General features: G+C 37.9%; 1 protein-coding gene across 5 annotated transcripts in view; it reads right to left on the bottom strand.

Annotated features, from left to right (window-relative positions):
• Positions 1 to 1,290: 1,290 nt before the first annotated feature.
• Positions 1,291 to 27,587, bottom strand: part of ZNF385B (zinc finger protein 385B) — a 402,225-nt gene continuing 375,928 nt past the window's right edge. For all 5 annotated transcript variants that reach the window (XM_049887565.1, XM_049887563.1, XM_049887564.1 and 2 more), the window contains 4 exons: positions 5,460 to 5,705; positions 4,489 to 4,667; positions 3,672 to 3,773; positions 1,291 to 2,226 (listed from right to left, as the gene is read on the bottom strand). In XM_049887565.1, the coding sequence (XP_049743522.1) occupies positions 2,008 to 2,226; positions 3,672 to 3,773; positions 4,489 to 4,667; positions 5,460 to 5,705 (746 nt within the window). In that variant the 3' untranslated portion in view covers positions 1,291 to 2,007. The remainder of the gene's footprint in view (positions 2,227 to 3,671; positions 3,774 to 4,488; positions 4,668 to 5,459; positions 5,706 to 27,587) is intronic.

Below are 27,587 nucleotides of genomic sequence, written 5' to 3' on the forward strand. Positions count from 1 at the left end.
TGTGTAACTACCTGAGATCACCATGCTGGAAAGCCCACGTGCAGCCCCTCCAGTGGAAGTCTCAGCAGAGCCCAGCCTTCTAGTCATTTCCATCCAGGCAGACATGAGAGTGAAGCCACCTTGGGCCCTCCAGACCAACTCGTCCACCAGCTGAATACCATTCAAGGAACTCTGTTGATGCCACGTAGAAAAACAGCCCAACCAAGCTCTGCTGGAATTCCTGACCCATAAAATTGTGATATAATAAAACGGTTGTCATTTTAAGCCACTGAGTTTTGGAGTAGTTTGTTATGCAATAGATAACTAGAACGGTGATGTGTTGAACTTCAGGCATAAAACATAGCAGAATGAAATGGAAGAAAAAAAGGTGAACTGATTAGAGAAGGCAAAGGAAGAGGAATGTAGTAAGATTCTCTAAAAAGAGATCATAGACGCCATGGACGCCATTGAAAGATGGGCTACGGACTTAAAGCAAGTTCAAAAAATCAGAGCCACATATTTTTAGCAGGCTACTACCATAATTTTGGGCAACACTCACAACTTTGACCAACTTCTTAAAGATTCAGAAGCAAAACAGCAGCCAAGTCTCGCCTCATGCAGATGCTGTGGATGGTGATGCATAAACATGATAAATGAATATGGTGCAAATAAGAGCTGAAAATGCTAAATATGTAAGAAGCAATCGTCGCACCTACTGAAAATCTTTCATCAGATGATTTCAAATTGGAGGTGTCTCAGGAAAAAATAACTTTGGAAATACAAACAGATTTTTATGTTTTGGACTTTTATTGAAAAGATACATTTAAAAAAATACACAGACATTTTACCTTTTACAGGTTGCAGATATAGATGCTCTAAAAGTGTGCACTCTATTTTGCTGTTTTATGATACCTCTTGCCCCTGATATCACAAACATTCCAGTCTTGTTGATATCAGCTTAGAAAGGGGGTATGGGGACAGGACTTGCAACATCTTTAGTGAACAGAAAGACAAGTTGTTCAATTATAAATTTTTTTTTTATCTTCTGTACATTATTGCATTAGGGAGCCACAAAATTATGTAGCATCATTACAAATGAGAACAAGTTAAAAATGAAGATAATGTTGTAGAAATACATGTACTCATTGTCATCTTGCAGAATGGACAAGAGGTGCAAACGTGTGCAATTTAGGAAGCTCTTTTTCTGTTTGTATACATTTGCTTAGCAACTCAAACTGGTAAGGAAGCTACAAAATAAATTAAACAAAAATAGCAAACAGGTAGCAATTATAGCTATGTTATATGGCTTTCTATTTCTTTTAAATATCTTCAAATAAAACGTGAAATAAAGTTCAAAGCTATTTTGCTTCCTAACATTTACACGGCAACTAAAAATGTTTCATTCAGACAAGAAATACAGATCTAGAACTACACAAGATACAACAGTACTTGGGTCTCAAACAGTACACAATCCCTGTCAACAACAGTACACCAAAGAGAAAATGTGATCTGTTGGGCAGCTGGTACCCACAAGTGAGCACTTGTGTTCATCTGTTTTTCTGTTCCACACTAGTTTATGCCCAGTTGGATTTCAGAGTTATTTACAGATGTGTGAGGAAGACCCTAATTTTCAAGTCTGTCAGGAAAATATTCCATATTGTTTCTAAGCCAGATCACACCCATGGGAAAAATGTCAGAGAGTGATTTTTTTTTTTTTTTTTTTTCTGAGCAATACATTCTCAAGAAACCAAATATCTCAGATACACAAACTGAATGGGACAGACGCAGGGCAGGGAGGGAATAGGGGCGTGTGGCCTGTGCTGCTCAGATCCCTAACCACAGAAGCAGTCCATAAAGCACTCTTGAATCTAGTGATTTACTTCTCTTTGGAGCTGGGGTTAGGGGTGAGATGCTACATTTTGTGGGTGGGTAGGGGCACTGCAACACAAAATGCTTACATTGCTGAATCATTTTGGCTTTCCTTCTCAACTTTGCTACTGGCCTCAGCTGTCTCGGAGCTTGCAGACATTAGTATGGAGCGAAGAGGATGGAGGCAGGAGTGGCCCTGATGGGCCCGTGGCCCGGCCTCAGGAGAGCCGGAGGTATGGCTGGAGCCTGGAAGAGCGAGGCAGACGGCCGCGGCGGTAACGACAGTGCAGAGGACACAGCGGCCGCTGCCGCCAGGGGCGAGGACAGGAAGGCTGGGGCCAAAGGCTTCATCATATCCTTCTGGAATGCAAGTTTCGCCTAGTGAAGGGAGAAAACCAGAAATGGGATGGGGATATTGTTTCGAATAACACCACCACAGACAGATCTTCATTAGTAGAACACCAATATTAAGAAGTCTTGTATTTCAAAAATCTTTACACTCAGAAGTCAAGAGATGAATATTTTCATAAAGCTGGTTTTGGTGGTTCTTGGCATAGCTTTACTTTGATTGGTTTCTATTTCTTTTCTGGTGGTCTTTGCTCCTGGGGCACTACAGCGTAGCAAAGCCTCTCTGAATAGGTACTAATGTTATTTTATACTGTTGCTCAGCAGGAATAAAAAATATATCCAGAAGGTTTCCTGTTTAGAAATGGGGCTCAATTCAAAATTCTGACTTATGTTAAACTGCAGTGCACTTCGAGAGAGATGTGTTGGGAGAATATGTGCCACCCTTCACTTCGCTTAGATAAGCTGCACTGAGGTTAGGTAACTGTGGTTCAGGACACTAGGGACCCATGAAGAGCCAGAAAAGCAGAGTCAGATTACATCCCTCTCACTTTCCTCTCAAGGAGTCGTCCTTGAAGAGTTGCAGCTAAATCAAATTTCTGTCTTTGGGAATGCCTGTAAATGAATTAGGGACATTCTCTATTTAAAGGAATCCTAGGGTGACATCTTCCTGTGAAGGAAAAAAAAAAAAATCAACCCTTAATTTCCCGTTTCTCAATCATGAGTTCTGCAAGCTGGATTTGCTTACTGCAGGTAACACCTGCTGGCAGCATCTGATGGAGGTTTGGGGAGAAGCTGGAAGGTAATCTCAGCATCGGCTTCAAATGGCCAATTCCAGCTTCATCCTCATCCTTAACTTTACACTGGGCTGAGTCGCGCGGTGATGATGAAATCCCTCCATCTGGGTATTTATATGACGCCTATTGCTGGAGCCCCTAGGCATTGTTGCAAAGACACTGAAAACAGCACGTGTTGAGAGCAGGTAAGACAGGCTGATTACCAACATGCCTGCTAGACACAGAAAGAGCAATACAAACACCTACTATTTTCTTAACATAAAATAAAGAGCCAGCAAGGAAGAGGATATTAAATGGATGAATTTTTGTTTTACGAAACTAATCCCAATCCAATTCCTTTTCCCAGGTTCAACACATTCCAGGATTCCTCAGGCATCACTTGTCCTGCTTCTGAGCCTTTACTTTTCTTTATATGCTAAAGAAATTAGTCTTTTGCAAAGGTCCTGGTAAAGAGCAAGGTATTAGCTCTTAAAATGTTTTAGTTCCTCTTGCCTGAGAAGGCTTTCTTCAAGGTGTCCTACAACAGGGACTAAGCAATTCATTCTAAAACTTCTGAAAGGGTATGAGAACTATTTAAATTCAAAACTGTTCCTCATCAGTTAGTCTCTAAGTCCTCCTTACCCACAGTCCCTGCAACCCAGCAAGTTTCACAAAACACGTGAACAAAGGAGGTGAACTCACTGCTAAAATACTTGGGCTCCTCTGGAGTTTGTTGTAAGGGCTGTATTTCGGTTTCAGTGGTTTCCCTGCAACTCGATCCTTATGTCTCCGGCTAGAAATGTGCTAAAGAAAAGTACAATGCATTAGTTGAATCTAAACGTGAATTTTGTTCCATGTAAAAGATATTTCTTAGAGGTAGCTGATCTCTCCATTCCCAGCTCTGGGTCCAAGATGGTTTGGGTAAAATTGCCATGATCTCTAGATGAAAACTTGTCCCTCCCTCAACTGTAACACCTCTCTTCCTTTCCTGTCATCTGTAACACAGCATCTTGTCTGGTGCTACTAGAATTACGGGTGAGTCTGTCTCCCTAACCAGATTTTGGGTCCTTGGAAAAATCACTTATCTTACCTGCTTGATATGTGAGCTCTAGACGACTGTTATGTTTATCCCTCTATCTCCAAAACCTAGCCCGGGACCTGGCACTTAGTAGGTGCTCCGATTTCTGACTTAAACCATTTAAACACTTGGTAACTGATGTTTTCTCCCACATAGCAACTGTATGTTGTATAATGTATGTATCCTATGTTGTTGCTGTTGTTGTTAGTTGCTGTTGAGTTGATTCCGACTCATGGCAACCCCATGTGTGCAGAAGCAATACTACTCCATAGGGAGCACAAGGCCTGTCTTCCAAGGCACCTCTTGGTGGGTTTAAACTGCCAACTTTTGAGTTAGTAGTTGAGTGCTCAACCATTTGTGCCGCCCAGGGACTCCTCAAAGGAGATGCATAATCAAGTGGCAACCCCAAACAGCAGTGATTACTGATTCAAGGTATATTACCTGTTTGAGCTGAATTTCTGAATTAACATGAACATCACAGATTTCACAATGAAATGTCTTGTTTTGTAGTCCTGACCCCTTACTGCCATTCTGCATCTTTAATCTTGATCCAGGTCTAGGGTAGGACTTAATTGGACCAGCTCCATTACGAGCTTCAACCATTGTCTTGTGTTTAGAGCCTAAGACAGAAGGATACATATATTAAACAGCTATTTAAGAACTAAATGATGCTAATTTTTTTTTTCCTTATCCTGGAGAAGGTTAGCTGCAGACTGAAGTTCTCAACACTTAGAAAGAAAAATACCATTCTAATGCTGATTATAAATATAATCATTTTCATTGTAAAAATGGGAAAATATAAAAAATATATAATGAAAGGAATATGGAAAATATAGAGAAGCATGAGAAAATAAATGTTACCCATATTTTCACCATTCAGAGATAATCACTGTTACCATCTTAGTGTATTTTTTTTTGGCTTTTATTTTTGGGTACTAAAAATATAAATATATTTGCAACATTGGGATTAATCTAAAATTTCACACGTTAAATCATGTACATATTTTCTTACCATTACATTTTAATAGCTGAATAATACATGGGGTTTACTATATTCAACATTTCCTCACTGATGGACATTTAGGTTTTTTCCTTTTTTTTTTTTCTTATAAATGTGATGCAGTGAACGCTGCACATAGATATTTATATAATCATCAAGATGAGTTTCGTAGAGTATTAGATGCTCACCAGGAAATAAAGAATAGAACAAGTTTTATCTTCACCCTGCTTTTGCCTCACTGTTTCTAAAATCTTTATGCTCATACTTTTCTTAAAAATCACTCCTTTGAATGAAAAAAGTAGAGATGACATTGAACAAACCTAATGTTTGAACAACAAAAGATATGGTATTCTGATGGGAAAAGTTGGATTTTGTTATAAATATCATTTAAATTCAAAAGATAGCTTCTAACCTGTGTTGTGTGCCTCTAGCTGTGACAGGGAGTTCACGGCCACTTTGCATAGTGAACAATAGAGTAATTTTTTGGCTTTTTCTTCTTCTGATTCAGAAAGAGTACCGGGAGCTCCATTTGTGCTCTTCGAGGGAGAAGTAGCTGCTCCAGGTGGCAGGGATATTGTGCCAGATTTAAGGAGAAAGGAGCCACCTTCAGAGCTTGACAGTTGACTGGAACTGTTGGCTTTTAACTTCCCTTTATCTTCTAAGAGAGACAAAGAGAGATGCTATTAAAGCCTCAAATACGATACCAAACCAAACCCACTGTCGTCGAGTTGATTCTGACTCATAGTGACCCTACAGGACAGAGTAGCACTGCCCCATAGGGTTTCCAAGGCTGTAAATCTTTATGGAAGCAGACTACCACATCTTTCTCCTGCAGAGCCACTGGTAGGTTTGAACTACCAAACTTTTGGTTAGCAGCTGAATGCTTTAATCACTGCACCACCTGGGCTCTTTATATATGATACAAACACACATAAATCACCATAAAGGAATTCAAAATGGAAGTTTGATTTGTATAGGTAGTTTTTATTGCAGCACAGATTTTAGTTCATAGAGCTTGATTTAAGTAGAACTTCAAGACATGAATTTTCATATTAGTCCACCCCAAGATCATGTTGACTTTGTCCTCCCACTTGGAGCAGGTAACTTCCTTTCTGATATCCTTTAGTTGTAAATTATGCTCCAGGGAGGTCTTTAATATATAACAAAATCAACTACCCTCCAACACTATTACATAATATGACTGTAAGGTGAAAGAAGTCATTAGGCATTGCTAGTTTCACTTGACTACTCATGTTTTAATTATGACACAAATATAAAGTAAAATTCAATTTTTACACCAAGTTAAACTTTTTAACTTTGGTGCGTGGGATAGAGGAGAGGAAAGAAACATGGTTAATTTTGGCTATAAGCAGTTACGTTTTTGCTGCTCTTCAAATGTCAATGCAATTTATCCACAGTACAAGAGGTAAGGATTCCATTCATTAAGCTTATTAATTACTGCCAGTCTAAATGAAAAGTTCTAAATAGTAACATTAGCCATAAGCACAATAGGAGGATTAGCCAAATCACTTACAAACGTCTTGGCATTTTGATTGTGTAGCTACTAAATGGTTATAATTCTCAAGGCCCATGCACAGGCTGTAAGAGGGGTCAGAGCGACTCTAACAAAATCTCCCTCACTGGGGTTCATTTGCTATTCAAGACAGGCTCTGTTCAGTAGCTCCTTTAGGAGAGAAACTGGAGCTTCTTAAAAAAGGAGCTTCTTAGGCAGCACAAAATTCATGACATATTTAATCCTCATAGAGCCGGTGCTCTTAGAAAATGTCTACAGATATGCTGATAAGCTATCAGTAAGAAAGAAAAGGAATTAAAACTGGACATATAATTGTTAATTGCCCTAGCTAATTTGGAAGTGTGTATGCTTTTTGTACTATCAGCTTGGATGACCGAGAGGGAAGGAGTGGCTGGGAAACAGTGACATGGTGGTGTATGTCTCTGTGTATGTCATAAGATTCTGCATATGGGGCAAACCAAAGCTTTCAGGACTCACCAAAAATGGTGGGAGATCATATTTTTGCTAAAATCTAAAGAAAAGTCAAATTGATTTAGGGATAAGCAGTCTATTTCCATCCCTTTCCTTGAGATGAATCTATCCAGGGGTGCTACAGCAGACTGCTGTAGAAGGATTCCAGGTCTGGGTGGTGTTTGGGATAAACCTTTAGTATATGCAATGATGGAAAAGTTTTGGCCTTTTACTAAGCTGACTTCAATAGCACAAGAGAAAGGAACAAAATTATTCTTCCTAATCAGTAATAGTAGGTTAATTAGATGGGAAATTATTTCAGGCCTGGAACTCTCTCATCTATATGGGTCTCTCAGATTGAATTTGCAATCTTATGGAACTCACACAGCAGAGAAATGATTCAGTAATCCTAAGATTTGCCCCTATGGGATTACTCAGTTTCTTGTGAAAGAAGCTTAAGTTAATGTATACCAAAATCTTTCCTTGCTTTAAGCATTTTACATTTCACATAAATTGGACCTAAAAGAACCTGACCTCATTTTTTCACTCACTCTATCTCATATTCTTATGAGTATTTTAACGCCCCTGATATGGCTCTCCCTCATATATGCTTACCTTTATATAGAACATCACAGTTTACAAAGTGCTATCAGTTAGCTTATTAACTCTCACAACTACCTTGTGAAGTAGGCACAGTAGATGATGATTTCTCCTGTCTGAGAGATGAGGAAACTGAGACTCATGAAGATTAAATAATGTCCCACAGATGAGTAGGCAGCACAAATGAGCATGACGTTTGCTCTAACTGATCAGTGTAGAGAGCACTAATCTGCCTGCCTAAGGGGGGATTTTAATAGGTCAATAACATCATAAAAGGCACACAACAGTCACCCTAAGATGTGAAGTAGCTGGTGCTCTTTTACAATCGCAGTTTGGTTTCAAATCACGTTTGTCTTAAATGAATAGATCTATTCTAGTCAACAATCATCTGATTCAGGTTACATTGAAAAAAAGATAAAATTCTATTTTTCTCTGTACTTCCTATTTCTTTAAGAAAAATTGAACAAATTTACATTCCATATCTCCTTTTCAAAGGAGGTCATTTATTCACATTAACAAACGTATACTAACAATCTGCTAATTATTGATAATATATTAGGCCCTAAACAGAATAGTCAGTAAAGAAGGTATAGACCTTAAGGAAGTAACAGTTCAGTAGAGGAAATCAAGGTCATCATTCAAAGACCTGAAATTTATGATAGAAACTGTAAGAGGCATGAGAGCACAGAGCAGGAAATGATTACTTCTGGTTGGGAAGAAAGAGACATTTTTCATAAAGAAGTAGCACTTTGGTCATGTTTTGAAGGTCAGATTTAGATAAGCATAGGATAGAGGTGAAAAGGAGTGGGAAGGCAATTGTTAGAGGCGAAAACATGAAGAAATTCTTAGGCGTTAGAGAGCACAGGGTTTGTCTGGTGAGTACTTGGTAGTTGAACATAGACGATGACAATGTGAGATATTACCGTAAAGGCGGATTGAACCAGAAGGCAGAGGATATTTTCAAACTGTTAAAATAGATACTATGAAGTATATTTAATAGAAACTATTAAAATAGATACGGGTAAAACTTTCCTTTTTAAAAAATATCTAGAGGTATGGTGTGGTTAATATTTACATGATAAGAAATTTAGATAAATTATGTTTTAAATATTTTCTCCCAGGTAGGCCAGAGTTTTAATCTTTGAGAATATTATTGGTAAATTTTAACTTTGGAACTATGTAAATGGTTCCACCATGTTCCATTGGATTGATACCAGCTAGTTCAAAAAAATCGGGAAAGTCAATGATAGATTTATAGATATTTAAATTGTGGCATTCTGAATGTGTAAACTTACAAGCTTCAAAGCCTAATCTTATTATATATAAAAAAAAAATCTTATTATACCTACTCCTAATTGCTTGATATTTTTACCTATCACTTCTCTTCCCATACCGGCATTTATAAAGCCTCCTTTGTAGTATTTGAAGGTTTAATTAATGTATGTTTACTTCTGTTTCTTGTAATAAGATGCCTGTCGTCTGGAACATTTGGTTAATACAAGCTCCATTTTTAAGTATTCCCTCACCTGATGTTAAGTAGCTGGTCTTCTATCTCAATTCATTCCCAATTATCAAACACCTTTTTTAAGGTTTTATCCTACAGGATTTTGATGCAAAATTTGCAAAGATCCATAATTTATGCTTGCAAGTGAATTCAGTTCTTCAAAGGAGCCTTGTTGGGAGATCCCACACTGATTCACTGATTCCAAAGCTCATTTTGGAAACCCCTCTTTTGGAATTGCTTCCAAATCTAGCTGATAAATTATGTGAATAAAATCAATATTTTATATTCACAATATTTAATATTCGTCACCCTTATTTTTCACTCTAAAATCTTTATTCAAATTAAAGATATGTAACACCACATTACTCAAACACAGCATCAGAGGACTAATATTTTAACACCAAGGATAAAAAAAGAACACTCCAAAAGTTCTGAAAGCAGTTTTAAGAAGCTAATCCTGGTGGTAAGTGGAACAGTGATGTAGTGTACAGGTATTAGTTAAAAAAAAAAATCAAAATAATATTCTACCGACACTGTAGGTTTTATATTGAATTAGAACTTTGGAAAGTATAATCAAATTTTTATTATTTCATTTAGAGGGTTTGCTCTTGGGTTTAATTTTATTAATATATTAAGTCTTTTCTAATCATATTTCAATAATTTAATAATAGGTAAGTATTTCATAAAATGAATATATATTCAATGGAGAAAATTTAAGAATAAAGTTAGACAGAAATTAAAAAAAAATGCTCATGATTCCATTTTTCTAGAATAAAAGTCAACAAACTTTTTGTAATGTACCAGACCGTAAATATTTTAGGCTGTCAGGGCTACATGTGTCATCTGCAACTTCTCAACTCTGCCATTGTAGTGGAAAAGCAGTCAAAGGCATGGCTGTCTTCCAATAAAACTTTACTTAAAAAATATGCTGCAGGCCAGATTTGGTCCTCAGGCAGTAGTTTGCTGACCCTTGACCTAAAATGACAATGTTTTGGCATACGTTACTCCAGACTATTTTTTATATGATAAACAAACAAAAAACCCAAACCCATTGCCATTGAGTGGATTCTAACTCATAGCGAACCTATAGAACAGAATAGAACTGCTCCATAGGATTTCCAAGGAACAGCTGGTGGATCTGAACTGCCAACTTTGTGGTTAGCAGCCAAGCTCTTAACCACTGCACCACCAGGGCTCCTTTTACACAACAGTAAACAGTAATATACAGAAACATATTATTCTATAACTAACATTTCTCACTTAGCAATAAATCAAGAGCATCTGTCCATGTCAATAAATGTAGAATTGGATCATTTATAACACCAAATATTTACTTACCAGGTGTGCCATAATTTATTCAACTTATCTTCTTTTTGATATTTGAGTTATTTCTAGTTCTTGCTTTTATGAATGTCATAGGATACTGAATGGGACTTCTCCTGTAGCCTTGGAATGAAGACTATAGCCCAAAGCTGAAAGCAATCAGCAATGGAAAGCTCCCAAGGACCCACACCCCTGATACATACCTGTAGGATTTATGAGAGATAGTAGATCTGGTCCTGACACCAATACTCTATCACCCACGACCCCAGTTTATATAAGCAGTAGTCTAAAAATTGGAGGACTCATTAGGGTCATGAGTTTCTGGCCTGGTTGGGGAGTAGCTTCTGAATTCAGCCAAACCAATTGAAGCTAGAAGTACATGTAAGAAGTGAACACTGGCGTTTTATTCCTCAGACAACTGCAGGTCTTGGTGATTTGTCCTCATGCCAGGTTAAGTAGGAAAAAGGAAGGCTAGAGAGAAGAGGGATGGAGTTGGACCAAGAAAGGGTCAGAAGTGGAAGAACCTGCAATCTCAGTTTGGCATGTTAAGGTTGAGTGTGTTTTTTTTGGGTCAATAGGACGCCTTGAAACATAGCCATACTTGAGCCATTTTGCTAGCCCCGCACATAAAAAGGTTGACCATCAGAACTCTGGTAGCAAGAGTTGAGGACTGGACCTTCTGTGGGAGGAGCTGAAAAAGGATTGGAAGTGTTTAGGTAACCCATGAAGACCTCACACATGGTGAGACAGAAAGAGAGAGCAAGAGAGTGAGACAGGGCATCTATGATCCTTGTTAAGTACAGAAACATTTGCCCTTTTTTCTCAAATTCTCCTCCCATCCTTAACAATAGAAGGGGCCAGACTCAGAAAAACTGGGATGGGGAATAAAGAAAGAGCAGGCCATGCCCTTCCCCCATGGTCAAACCTGAGCTAGGAGGGAGGGCATGCTTAATTGCCTAAAAGCCCAAAGTTTCAAATAAAGCCAGAATTTCTGATATCTGACAATGTTTTTGAGGAGTGGGAAAGGGAGATTCAACTGAGCTTACAGGCAACCATGTTTTTACCCCACCAAGTTAATACATTCAATAAGCTAGTTACATGAACAGCATTGGGATAACCATTCCTGTACAGACATATCTGTAAACTTGTCTGGTATTTCTTCAGGGCGTAATCTTTGAAGAGGAATTGCTGGACAAAGACCATGTATACTTTTTTTTTTTGAGCTTCATATTCACTTTGTTGAATAAAGGTGAGTGGATGGTAATATCTTTGTATATTTTAGTCATGTGATGTCATACAAAGCATAGCACACAATGGGCAGAGTTGCTGAGAACCAGATAAATAAGTCTGCTTTAATATAGTTTCTTTAAAGGTTGAAACTTTGCATGGAACTTCGGTAAGCAAAAGACAATAGCCTTTAAAAGAATGTATTCCATGCAGAAATTTGCTTAGATGTTGTTTTTTCCTCTTGGTTACTTTCCTGCCTGTATTAACGATACCCAAAAGAAGTTCTCTGATTCCCTATGCGAAGTAAGAATTTTCTTGCATTTTTGTTTTTGATAATGTGTCTTTGATTTATCAAGCTATACAAATTAAAACTACTAAGAGGTTATCATTTTCTACGTCTGAGAATAGCAAAGTGAGAGAAGGATAAGATACAGGCATCTACTTCTACTGCTTTATAGGGGTGTAAAATGGTACAGGAGCCCTGGTGGTTTGGTGTTTAAGAACTTGGCTGCTAACCAAAAATGTGGATAGTTCAAATCTACTAGGAGCTCCTTGGAAACCCTATGGGGCATCTCTAGTCTGTCCTATAGAGTCCCTATGAGTCGGAACTGACTTGATGACAACGGGTTTCAGGTTTTGAAAATGGTTTAACCATTCTGAAACAATTTAGCAATATATATTAAGTAAAAATCATTTCACCAGGTAAGTCCTCCTCTACTAATCTATCCGAAAGAAATAACCAATCCATCCAACAAATAATTACTAAGCACGTATTATTTACTATACATTATTCTAGGCACTAAATGTAGAGGTGAAAAAGACCAAGTCCTTGATTTAATGCAGCCAGTCATCTAGTAGGAGGGACAGAAAATAAACGTGTGTGCATGTAATATTTATATACATACATATATTTATATATGCATGTATAAAAATTGTGTATAAATCATAATATATATGCATATGTATATATAATGCTAAGTGTTCTAAGAAGAAAAATAAAACAGGGCATGGTGATAGAGTCAGCTCAGGCCTGACTCAGGAGGTGACATTTGACAGATACCTGAATGAAATAATAGGAATTCTGGGAGGAAGAACACCCCAGGGAGAAAGAATAGCAAGTACAAAAACCTTGAAGTTGGAACAGGAAGAATAAGAAGTCAGTGATTCTGGAGTGGAGTGAGGGGGGTGAGTACAGGATGTGAGGAGGAGAGGGCCAGGGGCCCAGTCACATAGGGTCTGGTATAAAAAAAATAGCATGGGAGAAATATGGGTGTAATCTAAGTATGATCACTGAGCAGGGGACAGAGGTGGTCAGATTCATGTTTTCATAAGATCATTTTGCCTACAGTGTTTTTTTTTTTTTTTTTTTTACTTGTAGAAAATTGACTGTGAAAGGATGAACACAAGGAGACAAGTTCTGAGACAACTGCAGTTTTCTAGGGGAGAGACAATGGTTCCCTGGACCAGGTGGTTGTGGTAGAGTTCTGAGCAGTAATTTCAGGATATATTTGTAGATAGAACCTACCAGACTTAGTTATCTGTTAGATGTGAGATATCAGAGAAAGAGAGGAATCATGGATGACTCTTACAGTTTTGGCGTGAGTATTTATGAATGGTGATGTCACTTACTGAAAGTAGAGATAATATTTTCTTATATGTAATTTTTTCTATTTTTGAAATATCATACTATTAGTGTGTAAACTGTATATTTAAATAAGCATTTTATATAATGACACTTATAATGGCATCTAATAAGTGGACAAACAGGAAACGAGGGCTGTATGTTGGTAAGCCTGGGGCAAAATTAAAGGGAATAATTTTAAAGGCAGCACACAATCCTGTTCTGTTCACAGCTTTGCCTGCTCTTAGGTATCCCTGAATAACTACTGTAGGGTGAAGAAATAACACTGCGAAAAATTTCCAGCTCATCAATGGAAATAACTGAGCATCTATAACAGGACCCTGGGTTGTCCAAAGGTGAAAGGAAGGTGCTACTAAAAAGGGAAAATTGTATTTTATTCTCTAAAGCTTTTCTGTATTCATATGGAACATAAGGAGTTACTTTTGCTATGCAAAAGTATATTAAATATACAACAAATTTAGGATGCTAACAAAACTTCCTGGCCATGAAAACTTGGCTATTCCTAGTTTTTCTGAGACCGATTAACCTCAAGCAAGTGACTTAAGTGATTGGTATCTTAATCCGTACATGTGCAAAATACTACCATTTTTCTCATTGGGCTATCGGAACCACGGAGATTGTAAAGGTGAGGTGAGGGCTTCAGGTAGAGGGCACAAAGAAAATAGTTCTGAGGAGTAAGCTCAGGTGACTTGAACATAATGCTAATGAGGCCAAGGTCATGGGCTCTATTCCATACTCAGCAGCTGTTAGGTAGGGACTGAAAAAAAGTTGTGGTCCAGTCTTTACAAGCAAATCACCACCACTGGACAATCCCAGCTCACATCCTGTGCCCTAATGCAATGATTTTAATTTTCAACTTTTCTTGGGAAATATCACTCATTTGCAAATTCATGATTATGAGTTAAAAAGACTAATATTTTGGATAGAGTTTAATAATGTACATTTTCCTTCAGTGGAAATGTAATAGGTACTCTGTTTATCATGCATTTCCCATTTGTCAAAAAGCCCTTGAAAACCAAGAACTTTGCTCATTGATTCCCACCAACGTCTTTCCAGACTAGCAAGCCTTCCAGACTAGCAAAAGGCACCCCCAAACTTGAGAAAACTGTTCAAGGAAATCAAGGCCCCAATTTCAATAGAATCGTACTTTCTGAGGTCATTGAAGGATACTGCTTGTCAATTTTTGCAATTAATTTTTCCTTTTTATATTTAATATTACACTAAAAAGAACTAGGCAAAAGAGGCACACAATGAAAAGGACAGCTGGTCATATTCTTTCCTGTATTCATGAGCATCTTGTCCAACACCTCATCATTACTCCAAAAACCAAAGCAATGCCCGCATTACTGTTTAACACTCATTAAACCAAGTTAGCTCACTTTGATAAGGAATTCTGAAATCATTCTCTTCTGCTTTATCTTCCCACTTTCCGAATAAGGAGAAATTAATGGATGTCAGTCAGAGTACCTACTTCCTAACCGGTTGTGCAGCCTTGTGAGAAATGAGGCTGAAAAGCCCAGGGGGCTCTGCGCCAGACAAAAAAACGCCGCAAATCTGTATGTATGTAAATTGGTACACTGCAGAAGACTTCTTAAGCCTTTGCCTCATTCGTCTCCTCCTTATCTACACATTTGAGAAAGTACAAGTGAAAGAAACCACCAGCTGATGATAGATGTTTTAAAGTTTAAAGCAGAATTCCATTAAGCTAGTTAACAGATTTGCAAAAAAAAAAAAAAAAAAAAAAACCAGCAGCAGCAGCAGCGCACAAGCCACCAGATGAACAAGCCCATCGGTGCCATGGCATTCTTTGCAAAACAAAATGTAATATGAGATGTGCAGACGCTAAAGCGTCATCACTACATCACTGGATGGACAAAGAAAGGACTATTCATTTGTAGCGTAAGAGGATGCCACCTGTTCAGAGGAACAGGAAGAAAAGGCCAATATTGCAGGTAGTGATCAGATACAATAGTCCGTTTGCCTCACTTTATTTATTAGATGTCTTCCTGAAAGGTTATGTGCAAAAAAGATCTTGGAAAACTGAGTACAGGCAGTCCCCAGGTTATGAATGTCTGACTTACAGACAACTCAGACTTCAGAATGCATGTCATAAAGCCTATTATATTAAAATTTAGAGTTAAATACATACAATGGTATAATGAACACACACAATACTTTGTGACACTCATGAAAACACCATGCAGCTTGGAAGTGTTTAAGTGTTTTATACGTACCAAGTGCCACTGACTTGATGCCAACTCAGAGCGACCCTATAGGACAGAGTAGAACTACCCTACTCTGTCCTATGGGGTCGCTTTGAGTTGGAATTGGCTCGAAGGCAATGGGTTACTAAGGCAAACATTTGACTTTAAACCAAACCAAATCTATTGGCATTCAGTTGATTCCCACTCATACTGACCCCACAGGACAGGGCAGAACTGCTCCATAGGGTTTCCAAGGCTATAAATCTTTATGTAGCAGACTGCTACATCTTTCTCCTGAGGAGCCGCTAGTGACTTCACACTACGGAACTTCGGATTAGCAGCTGAGCACTTTAACCACTTGCTACCAGGGCTCCTTAAACATCTCACTGATGCTAAATAAGAACTGTATGAACTTGTTCTGACTTACCTACAAATTTGACTTAAAGGCAGATTTAGAAATGGATCTTGTTTGTAACCTGGGGATTGCTTGTAATACTTTGAAAGCACTGTTTAAATGATTTTTTGGGGGAAAGAAGAGCTTTCTTGGAAATGTAATAATCACACAAAATTATTTTAAAATTTTATAGATAAGGTTTGATTAAATTAGGAATATATAGCGAAAAATAATATACCTGGAGAAGTCAACAAATCAAACAAGTAGGAAAAAAGTAATCATAGACAAGGAATATACTCAGTTAGCTTCCCCATGGAAGCTTTATCCTTCTTCTTAAATCCCCTACCAAAACTCTAAACCTCTCATAGGAAAATGTCTGGTCTCCTATCTCTTAGAGAAATGGGGGGCCAGGGTGAGTCCATCCCTGATGTCTCAATTTCTCCCATCTGCATCTATTTTTTCTCACCTTCAGGGATAAATATATGCTCCCACTTGGACTCTATTCTTTAAAGCCTTTCTCACTTCCCTGTAGTTTTGACTTCTTCCTTTCTGTCTATAAAATAAGAAACATTCACGTCCCAAAAGTCACTCCTTGACTCACAATTCACTCCTCGAGTTTCCTGCCTATATTTCCTCTGGTGCTGACCTTGAAGTGGTCATGTGCAGTGGCTCTTTCTGCTCCTCCACCCAATGTTCATTCTCACCCTCCTGGCAAAATCAGTGTCTCTCTTCAGTTCCCTTTTCCATTGGACACAAGTTTCTTCTTGAAATGCTTTTCTTCCCTGATGTCACAACACTACCCTTAGCTGGTACTCCTTCAGCCTCTACAACAGCTTATTCCAGGCCTCCATCGCCAGCTACTATTCTTCTGCCTGCCCCTACCCCTCCAGGTTACGCCCTTGTCCTCTTCTTGGGCCTTATATGATTCTGACTCACTGTAATGTTTTCTTGTACCACACTGACACAGATTCATAAATCAATAGGTGAAGTCTCTACCTTCCTCAAAGGTTCAAGACCCTTTTTCCCCCAATAAACTATGGGACATCTATTCCTAAATGTCTTGTGGGTATTTCAAACTCAACATGCCTGATTCCGGGTAGATAATCTGCTCCACATAGGGGCCCTTCCAAATAGTCCCCATCTCAATTAGTGGCATTACCAGTTATGTTACAACCGTCAGTAGATGACTCCTTGAATTCTTCCCTCTTAACTTCTGCAGTCTATTAATGACCAAAGTCTATTGTTACTATCTTCTAAATATCTCTTCTACCAGCCTATTCACCCTTTCATCCAGCAGATATTTATTCAGCATCTACTCTGTGCCACTGCTTTGGTCCTCATCTATTTTCTCTATACCACCATAAACCTTCCTTACTGATCTTGCAACTTCTAGTCTATGAGCCCACCCCCCCCCATCTCTTGGTATACTCTCATAATCCTCTGCACATAATTATATTGTGATCTTACATTACCATATTTTATGCAAATAACTCTTGCCTTCTGCGTTTTTTTGCCAGCCATGCCCTCTTCCTATAAGGCACCCTCACAAGTGCTGCCATACAATCTGCTTCCACATGTTGCTGTAAAAAAAAAAAATAGCATAGCATGCTTACAAAAATGCCTCATGAGGGGAGGGCATAGCTGGCAAATAGACATAGAAAAAAAAAAAGTTATTTGATTAAAAATATGGTAATGATAATTATTTACTTGCACTTAAAAATTATTACTGGGATACAGAGAATCTTGAGTCCTGAAATAACGTCTTAAATAACCTTTGTGCCCAGTGTACAGCAAATCATAGGCAGGCAATATGTTTGTAGAAATAATGAATGCTCAACTCAAGACTGCTTTCTAGCACTGCAAGTAAATGAAAACTCACTTCTAAGAGCAAAATAATAGCTTGTAAAATAAATATATATATAGAACAGAAAGATAAATGCATTTCAACTGTTGATTATGTAAAAATGCTTGTATCATTGTTGCCAAGGTTATATATCTGCAATAAATATTTAATGTCATTTGAGGTTGACACAATACTCTTAAGAATGGATCTCCTTGAGGTATACTAGGATAGAGTCATAACAACAAACACACTTCTTTATTTTGATGTCTGACATAATGAATAAATCTGTGGATTTCGTTGTGTCTTTTACTAGGAATCTTACACAAGCTTACACACAGATAAAAAATAAGCATCTACCTCTGCCAGAAAACCTAAAGCACGTGTGAAAACAAAGGACCACTAAAATATAACCAGTCCTCTTAGCAACTAGTGGAGCCCTGGTGGCACAGTGGTTAAGAGCTTGACTGCTAATCAAAAGGTCAGCAGCTTGAATCCATCGATCTCTCCTTGGAAACCCTATGAGGCTGTTCTACTGTGTCCTATAGGGTCGCTATGAGTTGGAATCGACTGGAAAGCAATGCGTTTTCTTAGCAACTAAATCAGTATCCTGCTCTCTGGCAAGATTTGTCATGGAGCTACAAGAGATTGACTAGAAGTTTCTAGCCTAATAACTCATTTTTGTAATGTTCTAAGGCAGTCGATATTAAATTAAATCACATTTATCATATTCATTTGAGTTATCCAACAATTACACATTGCTGTATTTATACAATAGTATTTTTAAGAAATTTCAAGTGCTATGTCCTTTCCTAGTATAATTTAATTTTTCCTACCCTTTCAGTTAACATAATTTAATTTTCCCTACCCTTTTAGGTAATGGATGTCCATTACTGACAGGGTCATCACAGAGGCTGTGTATCTTGGCAATGGTACCACTCATGACTAACCAAAATCGCCAAGGCACACAGCCTCTACACCAGGCAGCCTGTAACTAACCCAGTGCACTGGGAGTCTTTTACTCACCCATTTAGGCTTCCTCCAGCTAGATACCTTATTTGGACTTGATCTAAGTGTCCCCAAGGGTTACACCCAGGACAATACAGCTTAGGCTGGTTTATTTCACAGACTTGCTTCATTAGTCATAGGACTTCCTGCTGGAAAATGTCTGATCTCATGTCCCCACTTGAGGGTGAACTGCTGGACCACTTGTAGAAGCTTAATGAGTTCTCTATATGGATTATGCCATTTCCCAGATGTGGAAAACAAAGAATACTTAAGCAACATGCCCAGAAACACAAAGCAGCCAAGGACTGACATGCAAATTAGAGGTAGTTTTAAAAATTCTCAGAGCAGTTAAATATCACACATTGGGCCAACCTGATGCTTTTGGGCCCTTCACATCCAACGCCATATTATCATGCCTCTAGTGAAATTCCAGAAACCCTGCTTCTTCAAGCAAGGTTGAACGCAGTGAGGCTTGCTAATTCTTAATTAGCTCCGCTTATGTGTAATTTTCTTATCTTGGCCTTTAGACTAATCCTGAAAATAAGGCAAATTGTCTGTAAATTAAAGTGACTCTTCACTGGATCAGAATCTGTATATATGTACCTTAAAAAATAAAAGAAGCTTATTTGTTCAGAGTCCCTGGGTGGTGTAAACAGTTAATGTATTCAGCTGCTAACTGAAAGGTTGGAGGTTTAACTGAAAGGTTGGAGGTTTAAGTCCCCCAAAAGTGCCTCGGAAGACAGGCCTGGCGATCTACTTCCAAAAAATCAGCCATTTGAAACCCTGTTGAACACAGTTCTATTCTCACACACATGAGGTCACAGTGAGTTGGAATCAACTTGATGGCAACTGGTTTTTTGGTTATTTGTTTAAAGTTACTTAAACCAAAAAAACCAAACCCACTGCCATCAAGTTGATTCCTACTCATAACAACCCTATAGGACAGTGTAGAACTGCCCCATAGCGTTTCCAAAGAGCCATGAAAGTGAAGTTCCTAATTTTGGAAATTCGAAACAGACCCTGCACTGTACTAACATTGTCCAGTAATGCTCTGCCAGGCTATAGCTCTGATTTAGGAGCTCCTGGCTTTTTCTACTTGGAAGCCCATGTCAACTGGATTCTAGCCAGTGGACTAGACTTCGTAGCAATTTTGAGGTCCAGCGAAATGTCAGCCACTGCCCTTCTTCTCTGAGCACTGCATCCAACTGCTCATTGTCCTTTGTAACACTTTGTTGTGGATCAGAAGCTGCCAGTCTCATGCTCAGATAAAATAGTGGCATCTCCAACTATCTCCGTGTTGAAGCTGTCAGCTTACACTCTGTAGCAGTGAACTGGCACTGATGTTTGTGAACTTGTCAGCTTTTCTAGGCGAGCACAAAAGAAGGCTTGTTTGCTAGAGTTTGAATCTAATGAACCTAATAGCTTTCTCCTATTTTGTGTAGTTTTCCAGCCATTAGACTTATACAACACAGAAAATCATATTTCAACTTCTTCAGGTTGAAAAATTGCCCTTTTTCTGATTTGTCACCAAGAGATGTGAAACAGTTATTTCTGAGGCAGTTTTATTATGGAAAATAGAGTAAGTAAGTCATGTCACTCAAATGAAGCCCCTCAGGAGTAGGTCCAGCAAAAATTTAAACGCCAGGAATAAGATTAAAAACTAATCTTCTGGTAGAATGAGGGGCAGGCTCTTTTTCTTCTAAATGCATTGCCCTTCACAGAGGAAACACGGATTCACAAGGTACCAGAAAAACATTTGAATTCTGATCCTTCTCACCATCCTTCTTTGCCAGATGCAGAGATTAGTAAAGGGTTTAGATTTGACATTCCAGGCAAGGTGAGGTGCATGTTAACAATGGAAGATCAACCTGAGAGCTATTGAGGAAACTGAGCCTTTCTTCATCTTGTCAGGGCAGAAAAATGATGGTCAGCAAACACTGTTATTGCCTGAGGCTGCTCTAAACTGAAACTAACAAAAAGGAGACAGATATTGGGCCCTCTCTCTTTATGGACCTGACGAGGTATAGCCTGACTTCAGGACACTGGGGAGACACTGAGGGGCTGGATGGCCCAGACATAAAAAAGCTGCTAATCCTTTAAAAATATCTTGCTAAGGCCAATCATATTTTTACATTTCAAATCTAGCATCTGTGTCTAAATTCATCCTGCTGCATCATTATTAAGTTGTCAAAGCCAACTTTATATTTATGACCCGTAAGTTGCAGGAGAAAGTCTGTTGAGCACAGAAAATCTCCTTTAGAAAGTGATACTGGTGTAAGAGGCCTGGGCTCCTGAAGAGGTTTGCCAGGGGGTTCCTGACTATGCTAGGGCCTTTGGGAATATTGTTACAAAGGGAATTATGACTGTGACCATGAGAGAATTGAGCAAGAAACAGATTAAGACATTCATTGTGTTGCAAACTGTGAACCTCACAAGTACAATACAAAACAAATCGCTGAGAGTTTATTTTCAATCCTACCCATGTCCTATGATATATAAACCTCATTAAATCATTAGAAGAAGTTATTATAAAAATGGAGTCTCTGAGTGGCGCAACTAGTTAAGCACTTGACTACTAGCCAAAGCTTGGCGGTTTGAATCCACCTAGAGGTGCCTCGGAAGACAGGCCTGGTGATCTGCTTCTGAAAGCTCACAGCCTTGAAAACCCTATGGAGCAGTTCTACTTTGCACACATGGGGTTGTCATAATGAGTCAGAAAGGACCTGATGGCAATTAATTAATAACAACAACATTATAAAAATAGCATTGCATATGCAGAATAGAGGAAAAAAATCTTATACTAAAAAAATAGGATTTTTTAACCTGGGGTCTGTGGACCTCCAAGCGGTCCATGAGTTTAAGGGATTCATGAGCTTGGACGGCAAAAAAAAAAATCATCTTTATTTTTCGTTTACCTCTAATTGAAATTTTGCATTTTTTTCAATTATAGATGAAGGCAACAAACTACAGCAGTCTTAGCAGTACCTGTAACTTTGTTACCAGTAGAAATCATATAATTTCATTAAACATTTCAGTCGTCATAGGAAGTCTGAAACTCCATTTATGCTCATTATCACTGTATTATGGTAGATATTAGACCTGCTGCTAGATACTATTCAATGTATTATTGCCGTATTACCACATCACAATAAAACATTGTTAACTATTTCGATAAAATTGATTTTCTTTGTAAATTATAAATTTTATTTTATGCATTAAAAACATCATTCTAAGAAAAGGCTACAGGCTTCACTAGTCTGCCAAAGGAATCATGGAACAAAGAAGAGTTTAAGAACCTCTGGGATTATGCCCATCATTTCATTCTGCCTTCATTTCTGTCCTTATCCATCATCTCAACCACTCTCTTGCCAACATCCTAAATTCTTTTACTTGCCCTCAACTGTCCCTTCATTGCCTCAGTTATTTTAATGGGGGCATCTAAGTCCTTTGAAGTATTGTTTCCTCTTCCCCTCACCCTCAAAGCAGGGCCCCTTTTTGTCTACCTAACTTCTCATCGATTAGGCATTCCCTTCCTTCCCAGACTCAGTCAGGGTCCCTTTCTTTTCACTCACCAGGTTTGTCATCACTTGTTCAGCATCTGCCCTTCCAGGCAATGTTTTCATCATGACAAGGCCTAAATCTGTTCAATTTACTGCTATATGCTCAGTGCCTAGTGTACTGTTGGGTATGCAGTGGGGGCTCAAGGAATATAAAGAAATGAACAAACCATTTTGTAATTTTTGTTTTATATATTTTATAACTTTTTGGCTTAATATGTTATATGCATTTTCCTTGTTGCTAACTTAAATTTACTTTAAAGTTGTATAATGTTCTATCAGGTACAAGTACTTTATTTGAATAATTTCCTAGTACTGATCATCTTGTTTGTTTTTCATTAATACAAATAATCCTACAATGAGCACCTACTTGCATAAAATTTTATTTTTCTTCTTTTGTATTTAGGATTATTTCCATGGTTTAAAAGCCAGGAAGAGGAATTAACTAGTCTAATGGAATGAACGTTTTTATGGTTCTTGATTTATTCTATGAGGTTCCTTCCCAAAAGAGTTCTCTCAATTTAAAATGCCACAAGTAGTATAAACAGAACATCTGCCAATGATTTTTCAAACAACTTAAGTCATTTTTATTGGATATTAATCATGTTGTGTGAATTATTCAAAGGATTGTATAAAATTTTAGTTGAAAAGAATAAAGTAAATGACTTTTCCTAAACTGAAAATGTTGTGTATAAATTAATTTCCACATTGAGTAAAAATATTTTATTTATTAACATAGAACTAAGGAACAAAACGGAGCCCTGGTGGTGCAGTGGTTAACAGCTTGGTCTCTAACCAGAAGGTCGGCAGTTTGAATCCACCAGCTGCTCCTGGGAAATCTTATGGGGCAGTTTCACTCTGTCCTAGAGAGTGTATAAGGTTCTCGTGAGTTGTAATCAACTAGACGGCAATGGGCTTGGGTTTTTTCTGGAAGGACCAAAACATTGTGTTAGGAAAGACAAATTATTTTTTCTTAGGTATGGCTATTTTACTAGCTAAATGATCAAAAATTATCATAAGCCTCTGATAGACATTCAAATATATATTTTTAAATTTTTATTGTGCTTTAAGTAAAAGTTTACAAATCAAGTCAGTCTTTTAAACAAAAATTTATATATACTTGCTATAGACCCCTAATTGCTCTCCGCCTAATAAGACAGCAGACTCCTTCCCTCCACTACTTGATCCAAAAAGCTCATTCTTCACCAGTATCATTTTCTGTCCCATAGTCCAGTCCAATCCCTGCTTGAAGAGTTGGCTTTGAGAATGGTTCCTGTCTTGAGTTAACAGAAAGTCTCTGGGGTCCTTCTAGTTCTCAGTCAGACCATTAAGTCCAGTCTTTTTATGAGAATTTGGGGTCTGCCTCCCACTGCTCTCCTGCTCCTTCAGGGGTTTTCTGTTGTGTTCCCTGTCAGGGCAGTCATTGGTTATAGCCGTGTGCCATCTAATTCTTCTGGTCTCAGCCTGCTGTAGTCTATAGTTTATGTGATCCTTGGATTCATAATTACCTTGTGTCTTTTGTGTTCTTCATTCTCCTTTGCTCCAGGTGGGTTGAGACCCATTGATGCATCTCAGATGGCCGCTTGCTAGCGTTTAAGACCCCAGAAGCGACTCTTCAAAGTGGGCTGCAGAATGTTTTCTTAATAGATTTTATAATGCCAATTGACTTAGATGTCCCCGGAAACCATGGTCCCCAAACCCCCGCCCCGCTACGCTGGCCTTCGAAGCGTTCGGTTTTTCAGAAAACTTCTTTGCTTTTAGTTTAGTCTAGTTGTGCTGACCTCGCCTGTATTGTGTGTTGTCTTCCCCTTCATCTGAAATAATTCTTGTCTACTATCTAATTAGTGAAAATCCCTCTCCCTGCCCACCCGTAACCATCAAAGAATATTTTCTTCTCTGTTTAAACTATGTCTCCAGTTCTTATAATAGTAGTCTTATACAATATTTGTCCTTTTGAAACTGACTTATTTCACTCAGCATAATGCCTTCCAGATTCCTCCATGTTATGAAATGCTTCACAGATTCATCACTGTTCTTTATCAATGCATAGTATTCCATTGTGTGAATATACCATAGTTTATTTATCCACTCATCCGTTGATGGGCACCTTCGTTGCTTCCATCATTTTGCTATTGTAAATAGTGCTGCAATGAACATGGGTGTGCATATATCTGTTCGTGTAAAGGCTCTTATTTCTCTAGGATATATTCCAGGGAGTGGGATTGCTGGATTATATGGTAATTCTATTTCTAGTTTTTTAAGGAAGTGCCAAATTGATTTCCAAAGTGGTTGTACCATTTTACATTCCCACCAGCAGTGTAGAAGTGTTCCAGTCTCTCCACAACCTCTCCTTTATCATTTTGTGTTTTTTGGATTAACGCCAGCTTTTTTTTTTGTTGTTGGAATGAGGCGGAATCTCATTGTAGTTTTGATTTGCATTTCTCTAATGACTAATGAACGTGAGCATTTCCGCATGTATCTGTTAGCTACCTGAATGTCTTCTTTAGTGAAGTGCCTGTTCATATCCTTTGCCCATTTTTTAATTGGGCTATTTGTCTTTTTGTAGTTGAGTTTTTGCAGTATCATGTAGATTTTACAGATCAGACGCTGATCAGAAATGTCATAGCTAAAAACTTTTTCCCAGTCTGTAGGTAATCTTTTTACTCTTTTGGTGAAGTCTTTGGATGAGCATAGGTGTTTGATTTTTAGGAGCTCCCAGTTATCTAGTTTCTCTTCTGCATTCTTAGTAATGTTTTGTATACTGCATAGGTCGTGCATTAGGGCTCCTAGCATTGTCCCTATTTTTTCTCCCATGATCTTTCCCTGTTTTTAATTCCATGATCTTTATCATTTGAGATTTTATATTTAGGTCTTTGATCCATTTTGAGTTAGTTTTTGTGCATGGTGTGAGGTATGGGTCTTGTTTCATTTTTTTGCAGATGGATATCCCGTTATGCCAGCACTATTTGTTAAACAATTAATCTTTTCCCCATTTAACTGACTTTGGGCCTTTGTCAAATATCAGCTGTTCATATGTGGATGGATTTATGTCTGGATTCTCAATTCTGTTCCATTGGTCTACGTATCTGTTCTTGTACCAGTACCAGGCTGTTTTGACTACTGTGGTGGTATAATAGGTTCTAAAATCAGGTAGAGTGAGGTCTCCCACTTTCTTCTTCTTTTTCAGTAATGCTTTACTTATCCGGGGCCTCTTTCCCTTCCATACAAAGTTGGTGATTTGTTTCTCCATCTCATTAAAAAATGTCGTTGGAATTTGAATCGGAATTGCATTATATCTATAGACTACTTTTGGTAGAATAGACATTTTTACAATGTTAAATCTTCCTATCCATGAGCAAAGTATGTTTTTCCACTTATGGAGGTCTCTTTTGGTTTCTTGCAGTAGTGTCTTGTAGTTTTCTTTGTATGGGTCTTTTACGTCTCTGGTAAGATTTATTCCTAAGTATTTTATCTTCTTGGGAAAAAAAAAAATGGTATTGATTTGGTGATTTCCTCCTTGATGTTCTTTTTGTTGGTGTAGAGGAATACAACTGATTTTTGTATGTTTATCTTGTATCCTGATAATCTGCTGAATTCCCCTGTTAGTTTCAGTAGTTTTCTTGAGGATTCCTTAGGGTTTTCTGTGTATAAGATCATGTCATCTGCAAATAGAGATACTTTTACTTCTTCCTTGCCAATCTGGTTGCCTTTAATTTCTTTATCTAGCCTGATTGCTCTGGCTAGGATTTCCAGCACAATGTTGAATAAGAGAGGTGATAAAGGGCATCCTTGCCTGGTTCCCAGTCTCAGGGGGAATGCTTTCAGACTCCCTCCATTTAAGATGATGTTGGCTGTTGGCTTTGTATAAATGTCCTTTATTATGTTGAGGAATTTTCCTTCTATTCCTATTTTGCTGGAAGTTTTTATCATGAATGGGTGTTGAACTTTGTCAAATGCCTTTTCTGCATCAATTGATAAAATCATGTGGTTCTTGTCTTTTATTTATATGAAGGACTTCATTAATTGTTTTTCTAATGTTGAACCACCCCTGCATACCTAGTATGAATCCCACTTGGTCACGTGAATTACTTTTTTGATATGTCATTGAATTCTATTGGCTAGAATTTTGTTGAGGATTTTTGCATCTAAGTTCATGAGGGATATAGGTCCCTAATTTTCTTTTTTTGTGGAATCTTTACCTGGTTTTGGTATCAGGGAAATGGTAGCTTCATAGAATGAGTTTGGTAGTATTCTGTCCTTTTCTATGCTCTGAAATACCTTTAGTAGTAGTGGTGTTAACTCTTCTCTGAAAGTTTGGTAGAACTCTGCAGTGAAGCTGTCCGGGCGAGGGCTTTTTTTTTTTTTTTGAGAGTTTTTTGATTACCTGTTCAGTGTCTTCTTTTGTTATGGGTCTATTTAGTTGTTCTACCTCTGTTTGTGTTAGTTTAGTCAGGAAGTGTGTTTCTAGGAATTCATCCATTTCTTCTAGGTTTTCAAATTTGTTAGAGTAAAATTTTTATAGTAATTTGATATGACTCTTTTAATTTCATTTGGGTCTGTTGTAATATTGCCAATCCCATTTCTTATTTGGGTTATTTGCTTTCCTCTCCTGTTTTTCTTTTCTTAGTTTGGCCAGTGGTTTATCAATTTTGTTGATTTTTTCAAAGAACCAGCTTTTGGTCTTGCTAACTCATTCAATTTTTTTTTTGTTTGTTTTGTATTTCATTTTATTCTGCTCTAATTTTTATTATTTGCTTTCTTCTGGTACCTGAGGGTTTCTTTTGTTGCTCTCTATTTGTTCAATTTGTAGGGATAATTCTTTGATTTTGGCCCTTTCTTCTTTTTGTATGTGTGCATTTATTGATATAAATTGACCTCTGAGCACTGCTTTCGCTGTGTCCCAAAGGTTCTGATAGGAAATGTTTTCATTTTCATTGAATTCCATGAATTTCTTTATTCGATCCTTAATGTCTTCTATAACTCAGTTGTTTTTGAGCAGGGTATTGTTCAGTTTTCACGTGTTTGATTTCTTTTCCCTGCTTTTTCTGTTATTTATTTCTACTTTTATGGCCTTATGGTCAGAGAAGATACTTTGTAATATTTCAATGTTTTGGATTGTGCTAAGGCTTGCTTTATGACCTAATATGTGGTCTATTCTAGAGAATGTTCCATGTGCACTAGAAAAGAAAGTATAGTTGGCTGCTGTTGGGTGGAGTGTTCTGTATATGTCTATGAGGTCAAGGTGGTTGATTGTGGC

The sequence above is a fragment of the Elephas maximus genome, chromosome 6 (genome assembly GCF_024166365.1).
Source record: "Elephas maximus indicus isolate mEleMax1 chromosome 6, mEleMax1 primary haplotype, whole genome shotgun sequence".
NCBI classification, from domain to species: domain Eukaryota; kingdom Metazoa; phylum Chordata; class Mammalia; order Proboscidea; family Elephantidae; genus Elephas; species Elephas maximus.